The sequence below is a fragment of the Melanostigma gelatinosum genome (assembly GCF_949748355.1).
Source record: "Melanostigma gelatinosum genome assembly, chromosome: 9".
NCBI lineage: Eukaryota > Metazoa > Chordata > Actinopteri > Perciformes > Zoarcidae > Melanostigma > Melanostigma gelatinosum.
This window is the reverse complement of record NC_136642.1, coordinates 4077208-4096417: the sequence shown is the minus strand read 5'-3', so window position 1 is coordinate 4096417 and position 19210 is coordinate 4077208. Positions and strand designations below refer to the sequence as shown.

General features: G+C 43.5%; 2 protein-coding genes across 3 annotated transcripts; both read left to right on the top strand.

The window, feature by feature from the left end:
- Positions 1 to 631: 631 nt before the first annotated feature.
- Positions 632 to 2316, top strand: cUnh7orf78 (chromosome Un C7orf78 homolog; the record flags this gene model as incomplete). Its single annotated transcript, XM_079276107.1, has 3 exons — positions 632 to 1004; positions 1307 to 1449; positions 2230 to 2316. 3 exons carry the CDS (start codon positions 632 to 634, stop codon positions 2314 to 2316), a joined length of 603 nt encoding a protein of 200 aa, XP_079132233.1.
- Positions 2317 to 3579: 1263 nt separating this feature from the next.
- On the top strand, positions 3580 to 6684 carry arl4aa (ADP-ribosylation factor-like 4aa). 2 transcript variants are annotated; one of them, XM_079275062.1, is made up of 2 exons: positions 3580 to 3629; positions 5326 to 6684. In XM_079275062.1, exon 2 carries the CDS (start codon positions 5431 to 5433, stop codon positions 6031 to 6033), a length of 603 nt encoding a protein of 200 aa, XP_079131188.1. In that variant the 5' UTR covers positions 3580 to 3629; positions 5326 to 5430; the 3' UTR covers positions 6034 to 6684. The 2 variants fall into 2 exon arrangements, with proteins under 2 accessions (XP_079131188.1, XP_079131187.1); XM_079275061.1 differs by lacking the exon at positions 3580 to 3629 and adding an exon at positions 4215 to 4353.
- The last annotated feature ends 12526 nt before the right edge of the window (positions 6685 to 19210 follow it).

The window sequence follows — 19210 nt, the reverse complement described above, 5'->3', positions numbered from 1 at the left end:
AGCATTTCAAAATGAAACCCTTCAAAATCTCAATCATGAGCCAACTTCAAACTTCGGCTGAATAATCTGCTAATTAATATCGACTGGAGTTTTGAAATTCAGAGGCGTCTGCAGACCTTCCAAGAACAACAGCTTCACTGGAATGAGCAGAGGGCCTGGGAAAGCTCAAGGAGCCACTCTGACAGGCCTGCCACCGTGTGTCTCTAACCGAGTTTACAAAGACGTCTTCTATTCAGAGGGTACTTTGTTTGCACAGTTGCTAAGTTGCTGTTTTTGTTGAGTGTCCCACTGAGCTCAGCCCTCTTCATTCTTTTTGTTACGAAGAATAAAGGCGCTCGTTACCAAGCAGCACTTTTTACGTGTGGTGTCTGTAATCAGCAGTTGTGCCACTGTCTGCTGTGCTTTCTCCCCACTGTGTTCCTAACAGACCAACAAACAGTACAAGATCAAACTTTATGGATTTAAACTTATAGATCAGGAGATATCGCTGGAAAATTCAAGGCGAGCAGATGAAATGGTCCCAGACAGTTCGTTGCAGCCGCTGTCCAGAGTCCGCTTTGAAGACAAAATCAAATTCTCTGCAAGTCAGCATCTCTCTACTGCAAGAAGCAAATGGTTCACTCTGCCCGAGATGGAGCGCCACAGCGACGTGTGGAGCATCAAGCCCCCGGATTTCTCTCTTAAACTGTACAGATCTCTGTCAGATCCTCAGAGGAAAGAAAGAAAGACGCATTCAAATCTAGATGTGCTTCGACTCAGTGAAACGAAGAAGAGAACCAGAATATTTCTACCCAATGTTGTACACGAGAGTCACCGGAGGGAAGAATCTCCAAAGTTCATCACATCATACAGGCCTCCCGGTGCTCTGGAGTCTGAGCTCATGTTTGTCAAGAGTGGGAAGTACCTTTGTGGGCCTTACAAGAACCCCAAACCACACGACTTCAGACCGGTACGTGTCTGCGAGTACGCTTCATACCTTCTCCTGTATGTTTGTCCTGTGTATGGTGAACACCAAACATCTCTGTGATTGTAATGTTTGATTTGACCACAAGATGGCGATAAACACAAAAGTAAAACATTTACCTTCTTGATTATTTATCACTGATTCCAGCTCAATGAGGACCTTCCAGACATAGTTACTACATACCAAAGACATCCTGGTGACCTGAATTTAAAATTAAAACACTTGGACAAAAGTAAGTGAATTAACTTCATCTTTTTTTCGCCTTTTTTATTTACATTTTAAAACAGCATTGTAAAAAGGGACAAATGACTAACTGGGTGAATATATTGTCTTTTCTTCCAGTCCGGACCCCCAGATCCAGGTCAAACTCAAGTTCACGGGACACCAAGACCGGGATGGACACGTATAGACCTGCAGAGCCCAGATGGGACGCAGAGCTCGTTCTCCCTCAGCTGCTCTGGCCTCCACAATCAGCCTCATATACGGTCAGTGGCGTTTGGCTTCATATCTACATGAAGAACCTTCTATTTTCTCAAAGGGGGCGGACTCAAACTACAATCACGTAATCATCATGCAGATTGTAGAAATCCTGACTTAAAGGACTTTATTTCTACATTTTAGAGGCAGATATTGTAGTTTTCACTACACTACATTTAGCTGACAGATATATTTACTTTCAGATTAAGATTTTCCATGTTAAACACATGATGTGTTATTAAATATGATGCATTGTTATGGACTAAACTCACCACCTCATGAAGTTGAAGTAGTTGAGGATAGCTCCACTTCCACCAACAGTAAAGCACTGCTTACATATTGATACATCTACAATAATGATCCAACAACAATCAGTGCTTTTACTTTTGAAACCTGAAGTACATTATGTTGCTAATGTACTTTTACTTCAGTACAATTTTGAATGTCGGACTTTTACTTGTAATGGAGTGCTTTGATAATGTGGTATTGCTACTTCTACTTCTTTCATCATCAAAGTATAATGCTTTTAAACTATGCAGGAAGTTCATAATATCAACATGCATAAGTTTGTCTACTAGAAAAACTCAAATCTATGTTAACTCCAACAGACCATGTTGTTTCTGATACTTAATGGAGAAACACATCTTGTTTATTTTACATCGCTTGACTGAAGCTACCTGTTGTGTTTTACATTGTTTAGTCCAACAGAAAGGGTGATATCTATAATTTACAACAGGTGATATTATGCATAACTATATTAATAAGAACATTGAATGTCTGCTTCACAGAGACATGGACGAAGAAGAGGAGCGTACAGCGCATTCTTGGACCGCGTGGAGGAGAAACTCTCTAGATCGTGGAAAAATAGATCATGACGTTCTCTTTTTAAAAACTCTTTAAAACAATATATATATTTGGTACTTTCTTTAAATGGTGCATTAAGCATAACATTTGATCAAAGAGACTATAGTTAGGATGTAGAACGAAATAAACTGGACACGTTTTGATAGTTGTGATTACAGGGCACAGCAAATATATATATATTTAAAGCCCATGTCAATAATAATGCATGTTTTAGACAATTTACTACATTTCAGATCGACAAAATATTAACTGAAAGCCATTTGCCAACGCATATTGTGTTTTTTAATTCATCTGAATGTGTTTTTACTATCTTGCAGGAAAATGTTTGGATCAATATCAATAAAGTTGAAATGACATATGTATGAACATTGTCCCTCTGCTGTAGAAGTTACAGTTTGTTAATGTTGAGTTGTGAAAAGGACTAACTAGAAGTGACATATTTAAGCTGATGGAGGAAGACATGCAGCGACTGTTGGTGTCATGAAGGCCACATTACGGAGCCCACTGCTCCACTGACAGCTGCTCATTCCACCCCGAGAATGAGAAACATGTGAAGTCCGCACGTGTTTTGAAGCATATCTGAAATAGCTGCACATATGTGTTCACCCAGTCATCCGTGACCACGTGCATAACTCGCAGACTAAATATAAAAATGAAAAGAATATCAAACCACATGACCTCACAGGCCGCCATGTGTTTCTCTTATTTTCATCCCATTTGATCCTTTGCAATACCAAACGATGCAATGAAAGCTTCCAGCTCACGCTAATAGAGATACTTACTGGTGTGGTTGTTCTTTACTGCGCTGCGCCAAAGTGGCACAAAAACACAAAAAGTCAAACAACACAAAAGAAGAGTTATTTTAAAAAATCCTTGGAAAACAATCAGTTTAATCAGAGACTGTCAAATAAATCCTGGATGCTCCAGAGTAAGAACACTATTATTCTTACTCTGGGGCCATTGAGAATCATTTTACAGTATTCTTTTGATGGCAATACTTTAGGACCTTTCAGTAAAATGTGTGTGAGTGGTATTTCTACACTTGTTTGTCTCCCTGTGAGAATAAACATAAATATGAAGACCAGCTTGTGTTTGTTGTCCTCCATGCACGGTGGGTTGTAGTGGCTGCAGTGAGAAGTGCTGCTGCTTGTCCTGCTTCTTCTCCGGCCAATCATTTTAAACAAAAACACGCGGACGAATGGGGCAGCGCTGCCCCCCCCCCCCCCCCGCCCCCCCCCCACACACACACACACACCCCTCTCTCTCTCACACACAAGCGAACAGAAAAAGGGAAAACACGCCGACCCACCGAGCTGAATCTACGGTATGTTCAAATGTCACCTTTCAACGTTTCAACTTTACAACCACGTGCGTTTTAAATGCTACCTGAATGTCCGCACGTGTGGTTTTAATATATGTCACAAAAAATACCATGGTAGTAATGTTGAACCCTCAAGACTGTAGACTATTTCTCTGGCATTTATAAGTGTAATGTGGAGGAACATTATGTCAAAACTCCAGTCTCTGCAACTTGTGGTTTTACGTCAGCAAAACGTAAAAAGTGACATTTCTAGACATTTTAAAGCGGATACACACAACTTCTAAATTAAATGTACCATTGTCTCCTCTCAAGTCGTTTTTATTTTATTAAAAACTCATTTAAAACGCAGCGGCTAGCTTACAGTCTGTTCGGATCAATAACGATGAATTATTGATTGCAAAAGTAAAAAAAAAAAAAAAAAGAAAGTAGTGTGACGGAGCAACAGGTGATCCTGGTTCCCGGGCAAGACGCGTGATCGACAGCCGTCTTAGCCAATCGGCTGGCAGAGAACGGAGTGCACGCGCCAATCGCGCGCGCGTCCCCAGTGTTTCGTGTGGGCGTTGATCCCAGACTGACAGCGGTGTCATCGGCGGTAGAGCCACACTGGGACACCGAGAGGACAGACAGACAGGCAGGCAGGCAGGCAGGCAGGCAGGCAGGGTGTCTCTCCGCTTCTGAAGGAAGGATTTTTCTGTCGTCGTTGCGACACAAGAGGTGGAAATACAACGTGAGTTGAATTTAGGCTGTTTAGACGCCGGAGAGGACCGTGTGTGTGATATTATGTTGCATGATTTCTCTACAGATGGCTCAGACTGGCAGGTAGACAATTCTGGACTGGTCTTAAAAGAATGCACCTGTCGTGTAGATACTTGTTAAACCTGCAATGTAACATCCAGATTAATTACCGAGCTGTTGGAGGCTAAACTCCATTTTTTAATCACAGTTAAGGATGTAGTACTATACTAAACATGACAGTGAAACACAGGCCCCCAGTAGGAATGTTAAGTGAAACCTGTGAGATGAATTCATTCAACTTAGAACACGATGGTGGCTGTAAGACATTGTTTTGGATTTACGGTGGCTTTAAGCTCTTCGTTGTGTGCCGTATACTATCTGGGTCAGAGTAGATATAGTATACTGCTCAAAAGTCTTATCATGGTCGTAAAGGATGCTTTTTGTAGCAGGTGACGCACTACTGTGGACTTTGACTGACATGAAAAATGAATACGCCCATCATTCATGCTCATTTCTCAAAGAAAAACTTTGTAACTGCACAAGTGGACAATCCTAAAAGGCAGCCACACTTTAAAAAAAATCAACTTATTCTGTCAAAAATACTGATTTCCTCCTGACTCAGCGTTACAGATTATATGATAGAGACACATTACACATGGTGATTTGATCCATTGTTGTCATAAAGTGCAGCTTTAAAGGGAGACTATTTACCTTTTAAAGAAAACATCTCGTGTAACTTGCACGACTCAGTTTGACTTTACGACTCTTCTCTACTTGTGCTTTTGTTCACCTGATGATTATGTCTTTAAAGCAACAGACTCAAGAGAATGTAGGGAAATGAAATGTGCCGTAATCCTGTAATTGCCGCTTGTGGCCACAGTTGCTGTTCAGTCGAAGTTGCACAGTCTTGTTTTAAGTGCTGTCTTGTGTTTCAGCCACAATAACACTTGCAGTTTGCTTTCAGGTAATCGCTGCAGTCGTTTTGGAATATCAGCAGCTCTGAGGATTATTGCCAGACTGGAATTGGATCACACCTCCCAAAACCGCCAATCCTTCCTCATGAGGAAAGATGGGGAATGGATTGTCTGAACAACCCAGCTTCTTCGCCAACGTCCCGTGCTTCCAGTCGTTTCACATCGCCATCCTCGGCCTGGACTCGGCGGGCAAGACCACCGTGCTGTACCGACTGCAGTTCAACGAGTTTGTGAACACGGTGCCCACCAGAGGTTTCAACGCGGAGAAGGTGAAAGTGTCCCTGGGCGACCACCGGACCGTGACGTTCCACTTCTGGGACGTGGGCGGCCAGGAGAAGCTGCGGCCCCTGTGGAAGTCTTACACGCGATGCACGGACGGCATCATTTTCGTGGTGGACTCCGTGGACGCGGAGCGCATGGAGGAGGCCAAGACGGAGCTCCACAAAATCGCCAAGACCTCCGAGAACCAAGGGGTGCCCCTGCTGGTGGTAGCCAACAAGCAGGACTTGAGAAAGTCTTTGGGACTCGCTGAGATTGAGAAGTTGCTGGCGCTGAAAGAACTGGGCCCAGCTACTCCCTGGCACCTGCAGCCGACCTGCGCCATCATCGGGGACGGACTCAGGGAGGGCCTGGACCGACTCCACGACATGATCCTGAAAAGGAGGAAGGCGCTGCGGCAGCAGAGAAAGAAGAGATAGACTTGTCGTGATACAGACTTGCCTGCTGTTTATATGTGAAGGAAACTAAAGGATATTCTCCTGGGTGGACACAGACATGTCCGCTGCAGGTCCACATTCAAAATGCTGAGTTTTATCAGTCCTAAAGCTCCAGGTCATGTGACGATGCTGGTGATCAGGAAGTGACGGTTAAAGGAATACAGTATGAAGATGGGAAAGTTTCAGACATGTGTGGCTATGCTATAAAGAGTTTCTACGGATTAAAAAGCACAGAGGGTTTGGGGTCTGGAGGGGTGATGGAAGTTGAGGATGTTTCATGAACGACTGTTCCAAACAACATTACCAAGAAAAGTAGTTGAAGGTTTATTTGGTAAATGATTGAACGTTGTTACACCAGAGGAGCAACAACACATCCGTTTGATTTGACTGTTCCTTACGTGATTATATCTGGTTCATTTTTTACACTGGACTTTCTTTGTGAAAGAAAAGTATTACCATGCATTATTGCATTATTATCGATTTGCTTGCTGTCGTATATCTTTTTTAAAAAGCACTTTAGAGTATCTCTTCGTATGAAGTTTACAGTTTCTAAATAGAGCATATTGTGTTGGATTTTACAGAAATGTTTGGGCAAGATGCAACTGTAGTTGGTCCACATCGGCCACGTTGTCATTAGACGGGTTATGCATTGTGTTTTTGCTTAATAAAACATATTTAGAGCAATGTTGACGGTGTTATGGAGGGTGTTATTATGTCCACTCTGTTGTTCAAGGGTTTGTGTTTTCTCAAAGACGCTCAGGATCGTAACCTTCCGTTCATTCGGGTTTAGACGAAACGAGCAATTAGTGAAAACATCTGTAAACTTGTCTTCTAACGAGGCTTTTTACCACCGGTTCCCCCAGTGGAGCTGCTGCACAGCTCACGTTACAGAACCAGTGGTTCTGTCACCATGTAGACGTGATCCAAAACGCATGTTTTGCTCAGTCGACCTTTGATCTAATTATCACTTTAAAGAATGTCCTCGGTTTCAGTTCATGCCAACTTGCACAATGATTGTTGACACAGCAACACGCCCAAAAACCTGAAGGTCCATTATCAATGGAGGAGCTCTGAATGGTCTGTAAACTTTGACATTCCTTTGATCAAACTGTAGCTTTCATTTCTCACTAAACGTACGTCGTCTAAGGAGCTACCTTTCTACAGACATATTATACAGATGGTGCGACATCGCGCGCATTAAAAAATGAAAATATTCTTTCCCCTCTTGGCTGCTGCGGTGTAAAGGGTTAAGAGATGCTCAGGTAGGCAGTCATCAGGACTTTAAAATGTTGTCGGGGCAGTCTGGAGGCCGGATCCAGTGCAACAGGCTCGGGCAGGAGGCTGAAGTATTTCTGGACTGAGCTGGCTGGATGTGCAGCCCAGTGTGTTAACGCCACCTGCTCCCCGCCCCATTCCTCTGAAACAATTAATGAGTGTACAGCCCGACAGCCCGGTGCAGCAGCTGGCTTTCTAAAATAACTGTGCTGCAGAGATCAGCGCTGCTCACAGGCCGGATCACCAAACGTGCTCGTCTGACCGCATACATATCCGCTGCAGTTAGATGTGGTGATAGTGAGCTTTTGATGCCGTGTCTCAGGGGGACTGTTGTGTTTGGAGAAAGAAAACTACCCGTCATTAGCATTCATTTTCACATTTCTATGACTCGAGCTACCGCAGAATTTAACGGAATGTTTTGTGGCTTTATTTTACGACCTCATCGGGGGGGGGGGGGGGTCATGAGTGAGGAAGATGACACCAAAGTGTCCAGGCTGGATATTTGACTCCCAGAATGCCCCATTTCTTCAGTCAAAAGCTGATGAATCATGTTTTGGGAAGCCCGGTGCCTCTTCCCAACTTGTTTGCTCAGGAAGGAAACTCAAAGGGCAAAGGCACATTCACACTTTTCCAGATTCTACTTCCTTTTTCTCAGAAAACCACGTCAGCTTTCTGAGTGTGTGTGTGTGTGTGTGTGTGTGTGTGTGTGTGTGTGTGTGTGTAAAGCCATTAATATGTAATTTCCTGCTTCGCCTTGTTTGTACTTCAGGCCATTTCTTTTGATCTGCTGAGGCCCTCACCGGGGGATTTGCTGTTTATTGGCTCTGTAAATCAAAACGCATGTTACCTGCCCTTTCCTGACTCAGTTTGACGTCTAAAACAATAAGGAGAGAGAAAATGCAGAAAGAGCTCCCTCGTGTTCAATCCTCTTGCTCAGCCTTTCAGCCTCGTTCTTGTAAAGTCTTGATTCCGGGTGAATAAATCTCTTCTGCGTTAACCCGCTAACCTCGGATGGTGTGCTTGGCACGAAGGCGCTCTAGCCAGCACGAAGTGAAAGCTCACTGCAGCGTCCCTTCATGTTTTATTTGGAGGAGCTCATCCGTGCGAGAATTCCTTCCCATTACTGCTACCGGTATTGCAGTGTGCTGCACCGGAGACACGCCTGAGGCAGGATCAGGTTTGACAGTTTACTGTCCGGGTTGGGAGGCACACACAGCTGAATACTGTACAAAATGTTCTACCTCGTGGGTTTGTAGCGCGATGACGTCCCTCTGCAGCATTTGACAGAGCTGAGAGCAGCCGCTGGTTCCAGAGGGAATCTTCCTCGTACTGTAGATTCCTTTAATGACATCCTCAGTGATCAGCAACACACACACCGTCAGCGTACTGTAACACACGTTATCAAGACGTCTCATGGATAACGACGATAGTTTCTGTTTGTCTTCATTTCAACTTCAATTCTAAGACAATATGTTTCCCATATAGCAGGTGGCTGTAAATACTACAATACCCATGAGCCTCAGCCACTGTTGCCTTACAAGATGCGGCAAATTCAGAAAGTGTTGTTGCATTTGAGGATAAAAAGCACCACAAGTATATATAAACGATATAAACCATAACTATAATCCAACTAACGTTGACATAATCCATAACATTAAGCGTTGAGTTGCAGGGTTTAAGTTTGATTGAATGTTTCTTTCTGAGATGCTTCTTGGGAGTCGTAGTTGACTTCTGTTTTTAAAGGGCGGGTCCATTCTTTTTTCTTTTTTGAAGTTTTATATGACTGTAGCTTCCCCAGTGATGTACGTATGTTTTTGCGCCATAATGCTATTTTCACAAGCCATTCTAAAAACCTTCCCCTTATGACCTGACGGAGGTTTCTGCATGATGAAATGCTACATATATTTACACAACATTGTATCCTCAGTACTGGCACGGAAGTTAAGCAATGTTCTGCTTTTGAGGCCTCGTCAGTTCGGATCCAGAATTCACACAATAACACAAACAAACTGATGCAGCGGTAGACAAGACAGTAAGATGATGTTTTTGTGAATGGAGTCTGGTGGCTCCATGACATCACGGTTTCAGTTCCTCTTGGGAAAAGGCCGTTCGATGGCAACATAAAGCGGGGATGATATTCTACAGTGTACACTTCAACTGGTGCACGCTTTTGAAGGTGGGGCTTTTTTTTTTTTTAGGTGGCTGAAATAAAATAGAAAAGAACGCAGGTGGACTTCACCTTTGAGGGAAACGGCTTTTACAGCACTTTTTGTCAAAAACAAAGATATTTTTCTGACATGTTTTGGTGCATCAACCAGGAGAATCCCATGTTCATACAACCCTGGATGCCCAAAATAACAAGTCACGCTTTTAATTCAAGGCACTCCTTCAATACACGCTCAATACAAGCACCCTTTTCAGCCAAAGTGACACTATGAATACATGCTCATCGGTAGAATCAGCTTGGATTTCAAAGGCAAGGACTTTAAGCAAGCTGTGGGTGTGTGGAGACGGGAGGTAATTTGTGTTAGCAATAAAAAAACAACGTATCCCGTGAGTTTTAGCCACAAAGGTGTCAAAGCTAGAGCTGTGTAGTTGTTGCTGAAATAATTCTCTCTTCATCAAAGGATCACAAGGAGAAACGACAGTGAGCAAAGACAGCATGGTGGGACTGTGGCGCTCCATTGAAGTGTAAATGATCCGTGCCAAGGTGAGAGTAAGTAAGAGATAAAAGGGAAGCTGAACACGAGTGCATGCATGTGGGTTTGTATGTGCGAGGCAATGTGTAAAAGCCTTTTCCTCACCTTGAACCCTGGGCTGCACTGTTAACACTCACATGCATGCTCAGACGCAAGAATCCTCACAAGTCTTCCTTTGAAAGGATAAAGGCATGTTCTGGCGTAAAGGGAGGTATATTTAAAAAGGCTCTTTTTATTGCATGGCGCAGGACAGAGTAATGCTCACTTTCCCATAAATCCACCCCCAGAGGGTTCTCTCATTCTGCTGAGTTTGGAGATTAATCTCATTGTGTACTTTAAAAGAAGACATCGCAATATATGCATACTCCTGCTTTATTATGCGAGGGTATCATGGCGGGATTCATTTTTCCTCCCCGAGTCTATTGAGAGCGAGTGGCCTATTTACATGTGAATTCGTCCCTGTGGCCCCGCAGCCTCGCTCAAGGTACCGAACGGGGCCACCTGCAGGGGGGGGGGGGGGGGGGGGGGGGGAGGAGGAGGAGGAGGAGGAGGCTGTTTGAGGAGCTATAGAGAAGCGCACTCCTGTTTTCTTTGGTGCAGAGAAGAGAAACCGGTTTCATTAATCCCTCAGGATCCACGCAGACAGAGAGTGAGCTGTCGCAACACCCACACAGGCAGAAGCCGAGCTGGTAGCGCTGTAATAAGACATTTTCAAATCACTGATTTCATATTCTGCCCATGAAAAACAGAAATATGACAAATAGCAGAGTTTATGTTAAAATGAACAACCGCATTTCCCACTAAAAATACGAACTAAACTGCTTTGCCAAATACGCGATGCAGGATTATATGAGAGACTATATAGTTGTGGAGTATATTTACACATAACTACTGTATCATTTTGAAACATTCAAATTTAGGATTGTGCCATACGAGGATATGAAATCGATTAAAACGTCTCCACATCGTTGCTATCCTGCTACAGTGCACTTTCTATCAGTTGCAGCTCTACGATGTCCCCTGCATACAGCAGTGCATGCTAAATGATTAGCGCCGCTGCTTCATAAAAATCTCCCCAAACTGATTATCGCCGAGCCTGCTTTCAGCATTGTGAGTCGGGGAGGTTCAGGATCAGATACAGACACTGCCTGCGTTCAGTCTCTCCGCTCATGGAGCGGAGGAGAGACGGCTGAAGTGACGCTAACGTCGTCGGTGCAAGTTACAAACAGGTTCGCTCTTGAACAACAAGCTAACATGTTGACGGATTCAGTGTTTGTGTGTTGTTAGCCTTGACACTATTCACTTAAAACAGATAGATTGGTCTCCATGAGGTTTGCTGGCAGTGATGTGCCAGAATTCATTTAAAAAAATTGCCTTTTAAATGTGACTGATTGTCAGCAACCGGCGCTACGGTAATTTAGGAGCCAATTCGGCGGGATTTGAACTTCTCTCTAAAGCTTAAGGTGTTAAGGTGATACTTTACTTTACTTTACTTGAAACAAACTTCTTCGTTCGATGTGTCGTCCAACTAAATATATTTAAGTGTTTATAGCGGTTCTGAACATCCAAACTCAAAGGTTGGGTGGAAAGATGGCCGCCACAGAGCGGATCAGGCAACAGCAATTGTTCAAATATCCTCCAAGGTATTCACAGTATATGATTTCTTTATACTGCACAGAAGTCACAGGGAGGAGGTCGGAATGGTTTGGGGGCGGCATAAGCATATGAAGTACTGATCTTTCTTTTACATCAGCTGTCCATGAAGACTGATGGGCTGTGCGAGTCCTACAGTTGCACAATCATGCTTCATGTTTTTATCTGCAGAGCTCAGTTTATGTTTCTGTTCACAAGGTTTTGGGTTTGAGGAGCAAAGGTCAGCGATAAAACTTTACAAGTGTTACACTGACTCTTAAATACACTTTCAATGTAAACGGCCAAAACTCAATGACAAAACGCAAGTTTGTGTCAAAGACAGGGTCAACTCTAGTCTGCTTGAAACATTACAATTTGTAGCAACAAAGCACCACTATTTGATAAACTACCGTTTATCAAATAGTGGTAGTGGATGACTTTGTACCGTTTGGCCTTCAAGCAAACCCAAAATCGAGCAGTTTCTTTGACAACCTGCACAGCTAAATGTTGTCGTATTCAGACCATGATCACTTGTGTGCCACAACAGTGTTTCCGGCGATGGACGGGCGACAGAGCTCATGGGGTGACATTCCTCGGCTCAGCCTGTGTGAAAGCCTAATTTTCTAGGTGATGATTGCTCTTTCACCTCCCAGAGGAGCATGACTGTCGGCAGCTGGAATGAGGACGAGGACGGGGAATAAAAAAATCTGTATGTGCATGCACAAAATGATGGGCAAATAGACTTTTTCATTCTCTCTACCATTTTGAACTTGAACTTTGGGCCGTGCAGTTAGAACCCCCTCGACATCCACAGCGCACCCATGTCCAGACACAAATCTGGCCCACAAAGGACTAAGGTATTGTGAGGCACAAGCCTGTGAAATCTGTCTTTGGTCTTGTTTGGGCGTGAGGGATTACGGCGGGTTTAGGCTGCGGTCTCCAAAGCTTTGTGTTCTCACACTGACTGCTGGTGGGGGAAAGTCATGGCGAGCATTGGTGCTCGGTGGAGTTTTCATCATTCAACAGATGAGAGGCCCCGGAATAGTTGAAAGATGGAGGATCCTTGATACAGAGCTGTGTGCAACCAGCAGGTTATGTTAGAAAATAAATGAAATAACACAATTTGCAGCAAAATCCTTGATCAGAAAATGTTTTTGTAGATAAAAGTAAAAAGTAAAGTTTCATATAAGTTGAATGATCAAAGCAGACGAGGAGGGAAGAACAAAGGATGGAAGGAATCACAAAAAGTCTCATTTGCATGGACCTAAAACTCAAATGAATGAACAACAAATATGGTCAATTATGGCGGTAATGAGATCTACAGTTCGAATGTGAGAGCATCAACGTTGTTCAATAAACTGCAGTGCGAGATTTTAAGTTGAAATGTCACCATCGTCTCCTCATCAGTGCATCTGCTGCAGATTGATACGCTTGTCAGAGGCCTTTGAGGCAATAAAGACGCAGGACAGTTGTTTGGTCTAGACGCTCTGCCCTCTGTGTGAGAATTGAAATTCAAATCAGATACTGTCTGTGATTCACCCAAAGGCCTCTTCGCAGTGTCGGCCCTGAAATGAATTCCCCAACCAGAAGAGAGACGTCTCTGCCTGGGGTTCACAGCGAGGTCGTGCACATGTCTTCTCTCTTTAGATATCTTAATTGCATGTCTGCCTCACGAGATAGCGTACAGTCAGGAGGGGGAGAGAAACGAAATGCAGACGTGGGATTCAAACATTTTATGAGCACGGCATGGGCCTCGTCTTCTGAGTCAGTTTCCTTTTGTTTGTGGGTTCAGTACTTATTAGCTACGAGCTTGTTTCAAACTTGTGATTTACATAATCCGTTTGCACCGTTCAAATACAAAATGTCTGAGCTGAAGACAAGATGTTACATAACTTCTAAAAATACGGGTTGATTCCTAAAAGTCGGAAATGAGTCAGCGTTGAACACCATATGTCATCATTCATACACATACAGGGGCTACCATGCAAGGTGCCACCTGCCCATCAGGACCACCTACATTCATTCACATACAGGGGCTACCTGCCCATCAGGACCACCTACATTCATACACATACAGGGGCTACCTGCCCATCAGGACCACCTACATTCATACAACATTCACACACCGTCGGCACGGCTACGGGAGCAACTTGGGGTGAAGTGTCTTGACCGAGGACGCATCGATATGGACAAGCGGAGCCGGGGATCGAACCACCAACCCTCTGAAGGACGGCCCCTGCTCTACCACTGAGAGCCACAGTCTCCCCGACTCGTCTTCACGGCCTCGTATACTCGCGCGCATGTGAACGCGTTGTAGTTCATTTGTAGCCCGTTGTCATTAATTCTACAGATTGCGGTCACAATTCAAAAATCTTAAAAGCATTTGTGAAGATTATCTCGCTGAACAAGCCGTGTAAGTAAATGTTTGTCAGTCACAGAGCGTTTTTCTTTGCAATCATCTAATCTGCGGTGAAACCGAAACACCACCATTTCATTCCACCTCTGGATGAGAGGCGTTGATGTCTCCAACTGGTGTGTTGCTTTTTTCCTCTCCTCGAGTGTAATGGAGCGCGACGCTACTGACCTCCTCTTGGTATCAACAGCACGACTCCCCTGATATTGGCAATAACACTGACGGAGGTATTTAAACAGCCACAACATGAGGAGTCTCAGCTTGGAGTTCATTAACTGCGAAGAAAAGAGAGGCTGAATAATGACCTGGGCCCTTTTTTAGTAGGGATGATGAAGGGGCGGGGCGGGCGGGGGGGTTATATTGATGTCCTCAATGATTAACACCCCTGACTCGCTGGTCAGAGCTTCCCAAACGGCCTTGATTTCCATGGCAATCAGAGCCTCCCACCGCAGGAGCCTGTAGCTTTATGAAGCTGAAGCTTTCTGCCTGGTTACACCGACGAGAGATATTTTGATGGGGGGGGTGCGCGGGACCCCTCTGCCCCACAGCGGAGCAGAAGGTTCAGATAAGAGAGGATTGATTGGGTTTTCTTGGAGTCTGGGTCTGTGTGCAGGCATGACCCTTATCTGCAGCAGAGTCTCGGGTGCCTGTGAGGTACGCGTCTCACCTCTGAAGGCGGAGAGGCTGCACTTCGTCTCGTCACCCGCGGGGTGTCAGAACTTGTGGCCAGGATGAGGCCACTATCTTTAAAAAGAGAAAGAAAAAAAAAGTTCACTTTCGAGTCCATCGGAAATCGTATCAGCTGTGTCCTGCTGCCATGTCAGAGGCTGAGTGTGGCTGCAGGTTTTCTATGAGAACCAGACTCCCAACTCCTACACGGTGTAAAACCCTCGGGGGAGGGGAAAGAGGGGGCAGGGGTGGACTGGGTTACGTCCCCTGAGCCCTCAGAGCCATAAATCAAAAATAAATGAAAGTCAGGCTCCCCCAGCACATATGGGGCCCCTCAGCAACAGGACTTTACTGAACCAGGACTGGGTTGCACAAGCTGTTTGTGGATCAATAAGTTCTCAGGAACTATCACTGTAGCTACGAACAACTCTCAGCAAGTAAACTTTAAGTAAAGACTTCCCTAATGTGTAATCTGCTGCAAGCAAACATCCGTAGTGCAACATGATCTTATCCCTCTACATCATACATCAGGCTTCTCTCATCCAGCATCTGTAGCTGTACCTACAAAAAAAGAATGCATTTGGAACATTTGGAGTAAATGTCTGGGGGACAATCTTTCCAGGGAACGAAGCAGGTATAAAAAAAAAGGTATTCCAATTAATTTCAATAATAAATGCACTTTATTTCATGTTACTTTGTCCATGTTCTTTATTGTAGTTTGACAAGAAAACTCTTAACAAACAAAGGATACAACCGTATGTGCCTTTTTTATAACATCCCATCACTGCACTGAATATAGTTGCATACCAGCGTCGTGTGGGGGTGGACGACGCCATCATCTACCTGCTGCAACGAGCTCAGTCGCACCTGATGGAACCGGTGGCTCTGTGAGAATCACGTTCTTTGATTTCTCCAGTGCATTCAACATCCAACCAGTGCTGCTGAGTGAGAAGCTGCGGGTGGTGGGGGTGAACGCGTCCACCGTCTCCTGGATCACTGACTACCTCACGGGCAGACCACAGTTTGGCTGGGCAGTGTGCTGTCTGATGGGCTGGTCAGTGATACTGGAGCCCCACAGGGAACGGTTCCGTCTCCCTTCCTGTTCACCTTGTACACCATCTGCCATCTGCAGAAGTTCTCTGATGACTCTGCAGTGGTCGGGTGTATAAGGGATGGATGGGAGGAGTACAGGGCTAGTGGATGACTTTGTAGACAGTTTTTAGTTCGTTTTTTACCTTTATTTATTATGTTTATCTTATGAAAAATGAACTATTTTTAATCTTTCTTAAATTTTCTTTTATTCTATTGTTTTATTCATTTCAGGGTTTTTTAATCAAAGCATTTTAAAGAGCCGGAGACACCAACAGACTTAACAAACTGGTCATTGGCTGCAAACAAGACAATCTGGATCAGTCTGGAACAGTTATGTTGAAGATACTGTAGCTGCTAATAGAGGTACCGGTAGTTTTTTATTGATATGACTGTACAGCTGCTATCATGAATAATCTTAGATGCTGCTGGTTTTACTGGCAGTCACTGGGTGTAAATGTTAAACAACAATGTTTCCATAAAAAATAGTTTGTGTGACGCAACTGGTGTCACTTTTAAAAAAGAAGATTTGAACCCGTATAAGTGGCAGCGGCTCCAGGACCTCATTTACAAGACTTCCTTCCTTGTGCTTCCTTAGTACTTACAAGTACCCAAGTTATATATATATACTGTGTACTGCATTTATTTTTTAATTCTGTAAAGTAAACATACATTGATGGTTTAATCAGTTACTCTCGGCAAGCTTTTACTCTTCTGCTGCGCCTCTTTCCACAAACACAACAGGGATGCAGCTAATGCTAATGTAGCCATTGTTGGGAGGTTTTCACCGCATCACAGAGATTTTCCATTATTCCAGTTCTGAAAAGAATCCCATTATGTGCAATGTATTTGATTTTCTCCATAACAGTACCTTTCATCTGGTAGAATACAGGTTTAATCAGGTTAAAGTACAGCACGAACTGTCTGCACCGCCTCCCTTTAGTCCGTCTCACATGCAGTGAATTCACTGTCACTGAGCCAGCGTTACGCCTCTCATCACTTTCTCTCCCACAGTGCTCTTTTGTTCGCGTTACTCAGTTAAACCTCGCATGTCCGATGTTTGGATTCATTTCCCTGCTTGAAGGGAATACGATCTTAACATGTAAACGGGCCTTTGGGAATACCGTCTACGAAGTATGATGAATATAATATGTGCTCTCACATTGGAGTCATTGAACATCATTAATTAATATGACAGATGATTGGAGTTTTAAACACATGTGACTAAACGTTGTAAACTGGAAACAAAACAAAACGCTACTCATGTTTAGGCAACTTGACTTGAAATACATCGTTTTTTCATGTTATGTAAATTAAAAACATTGCTTTTTGGTTTTCTCACAGCACACAATCAGCAGTTTCCCGTGTTGACCCATCGATCCACTTCAATCTCTGCCCGACATGGACTTCTGTAGAATCAAATCAACAGTTTGAAGACTACAAAGCTAGTATTCATTGCAGCGGTGCATTGATTGTGTTTCATCGCTCAGGTATTCACAGGTCACCTCCAAGCAAACTCTGCAAACCAGTTAGTCCCCTCTGTCTGCATTTAGAGACACATTTCCTCCCAGATTGAATCCTCTTTTGTTCTCTGGTTAGAAACAATGTCTCCGTTTGCAGGTGACCAGATTACGCTCACGTTCTTGTTTCCACATTTAAATTCATCCAGCAAACATGTTCAAATTGACATCCACAAATCTACATTTAGATGAATAATGATGACAGTTTATGGTGATGCTAATTAATAGTAATGTGTTTTTATTCTACAATACAAAATGGAAAACGAAACACCAGCAGCCATCTTTAATAAATAAGTAGTATCACTAATTAAAGCCTCATCAATATTCAACAACTACATTTGACTCACAGCACAAAAGTTAACATTGTTTCTCCAACATGTCGGTAACAAAAACATGAACATCTAAATGAAAGTTTCCAAGTCATCTTTTTAAAGCTAAGAATTTTGAAGACGTATCAAAGTCAACGCTGATGTCTGATGTGTTAAATATATTCTGAGAAACCATAAACCAACCAAAACTCCCTTTGAGCTCGACTTGAGTTGCAGAAAGGAGAGCAGACTGATAAAGTCCCTCTATTTTTTTGCAATGTGAGCTGAAACCTGAGACAAGAGTCCCAAAGCCAGATCTAAGCTCAGAGACTGGAGCCTCATTAGCAATCTCTCTTTGGGGCCATGAACACAAAAACCACAAAGTATCTTTGTCTTTGGGCAGCGTTTGATATGCTGCAGCGGGGCCCCTGAGCTCAGAGACAGCGAGGACTGAAAGCAGACACTTCAAAAGTAGCCAGTGTCCACCTCCACCTGAGGACAGATGATGCCTTGTGCAGCATCAGCCTGTGCCCCCCCCCCCCAAATCACTGCGATGATTACCGAGCATCTGAAGCTATTACACCATTTATTTAAAAAATATAATTTTGTTTAATGGCACGAGACCAAAGCTTTTTATTTACATGTCAAACATGCTTCAGGAAGTTCAGTCTGGGGAATTCAGGGGAACTTTGTTTTTCTTTCCTCCAGCTGTGTTTTCAGCGTATTGCATGTTGCATGTTGACTTTGGAAAAACTTGAATGGAAGGAAAAGTGAATGACGCAGAAACAGGAAGTTGAACAAGAAGAGGGGAAAGAAAAGGCCTGTTCAGTGATGAAGATGGATTACAGACATGTTTTGCAGTACTATTGCTGATTGACAGCGCTGTTATGTTAACATAAACCCCGCCTGACTGGATCGTGACTCAAAGAAGGTATGTTGTTGTGAACATTGTTGTTTCCACCCAGCTGAAGAAATGATCAACCAAAACTTATTTATACTTTTCAAAACAAAGTGCGTTGCGTGGTTGAAGGATTAAAACATCTCAGCACTGCAATGAGGCAAATAAACTCAGACAATTCAAATAATACATAAATAGGAATAAATACCCAATAATAATATTTAAAAACTATAAATATAATAATATAACATGTGAAATAAAACTGTAGTGATGAGCTTTGTTAGAAGTGATAACAAAAATGTCACTGATTTTGCAAATGGCAACAAAAAGATATTTCTTTGGTCAACGTGAACAACGTTACGTTACCTTTTTCTAGCAGCTGCTACAGCAACTTCCGCTTCGACAACTTCCGCTTCAACTGAAGAACAGCAGCGGCAGGACGGATGTGTCAGTCGCTGGTGAAACAACTAAAATAACCTCCTTCCAAATGAGAAGCGGAAAACGAATGAATGAAGACCAAATAAGGAATGACAGCTCAGTCTGCTCATCATCTTAGAACAGAGAGACACAGTGCCCTCTTCCCGTTTTACAAAATCCGGAAATGTTTCTCGATATGAACCATGCCAGCGCTTTCAACTTTTTTTCCGTAATGGGAA

Bases quoted from the DNA above. Each gene is read 5' to 3' on its own strand.
- arl4aa (XM_079275062.1), top strand. From the start codon at position 5,431: ATGGGGAATGGATTGTCTGAACAACCCAGCTTCTTCGCCAACGTCCCG.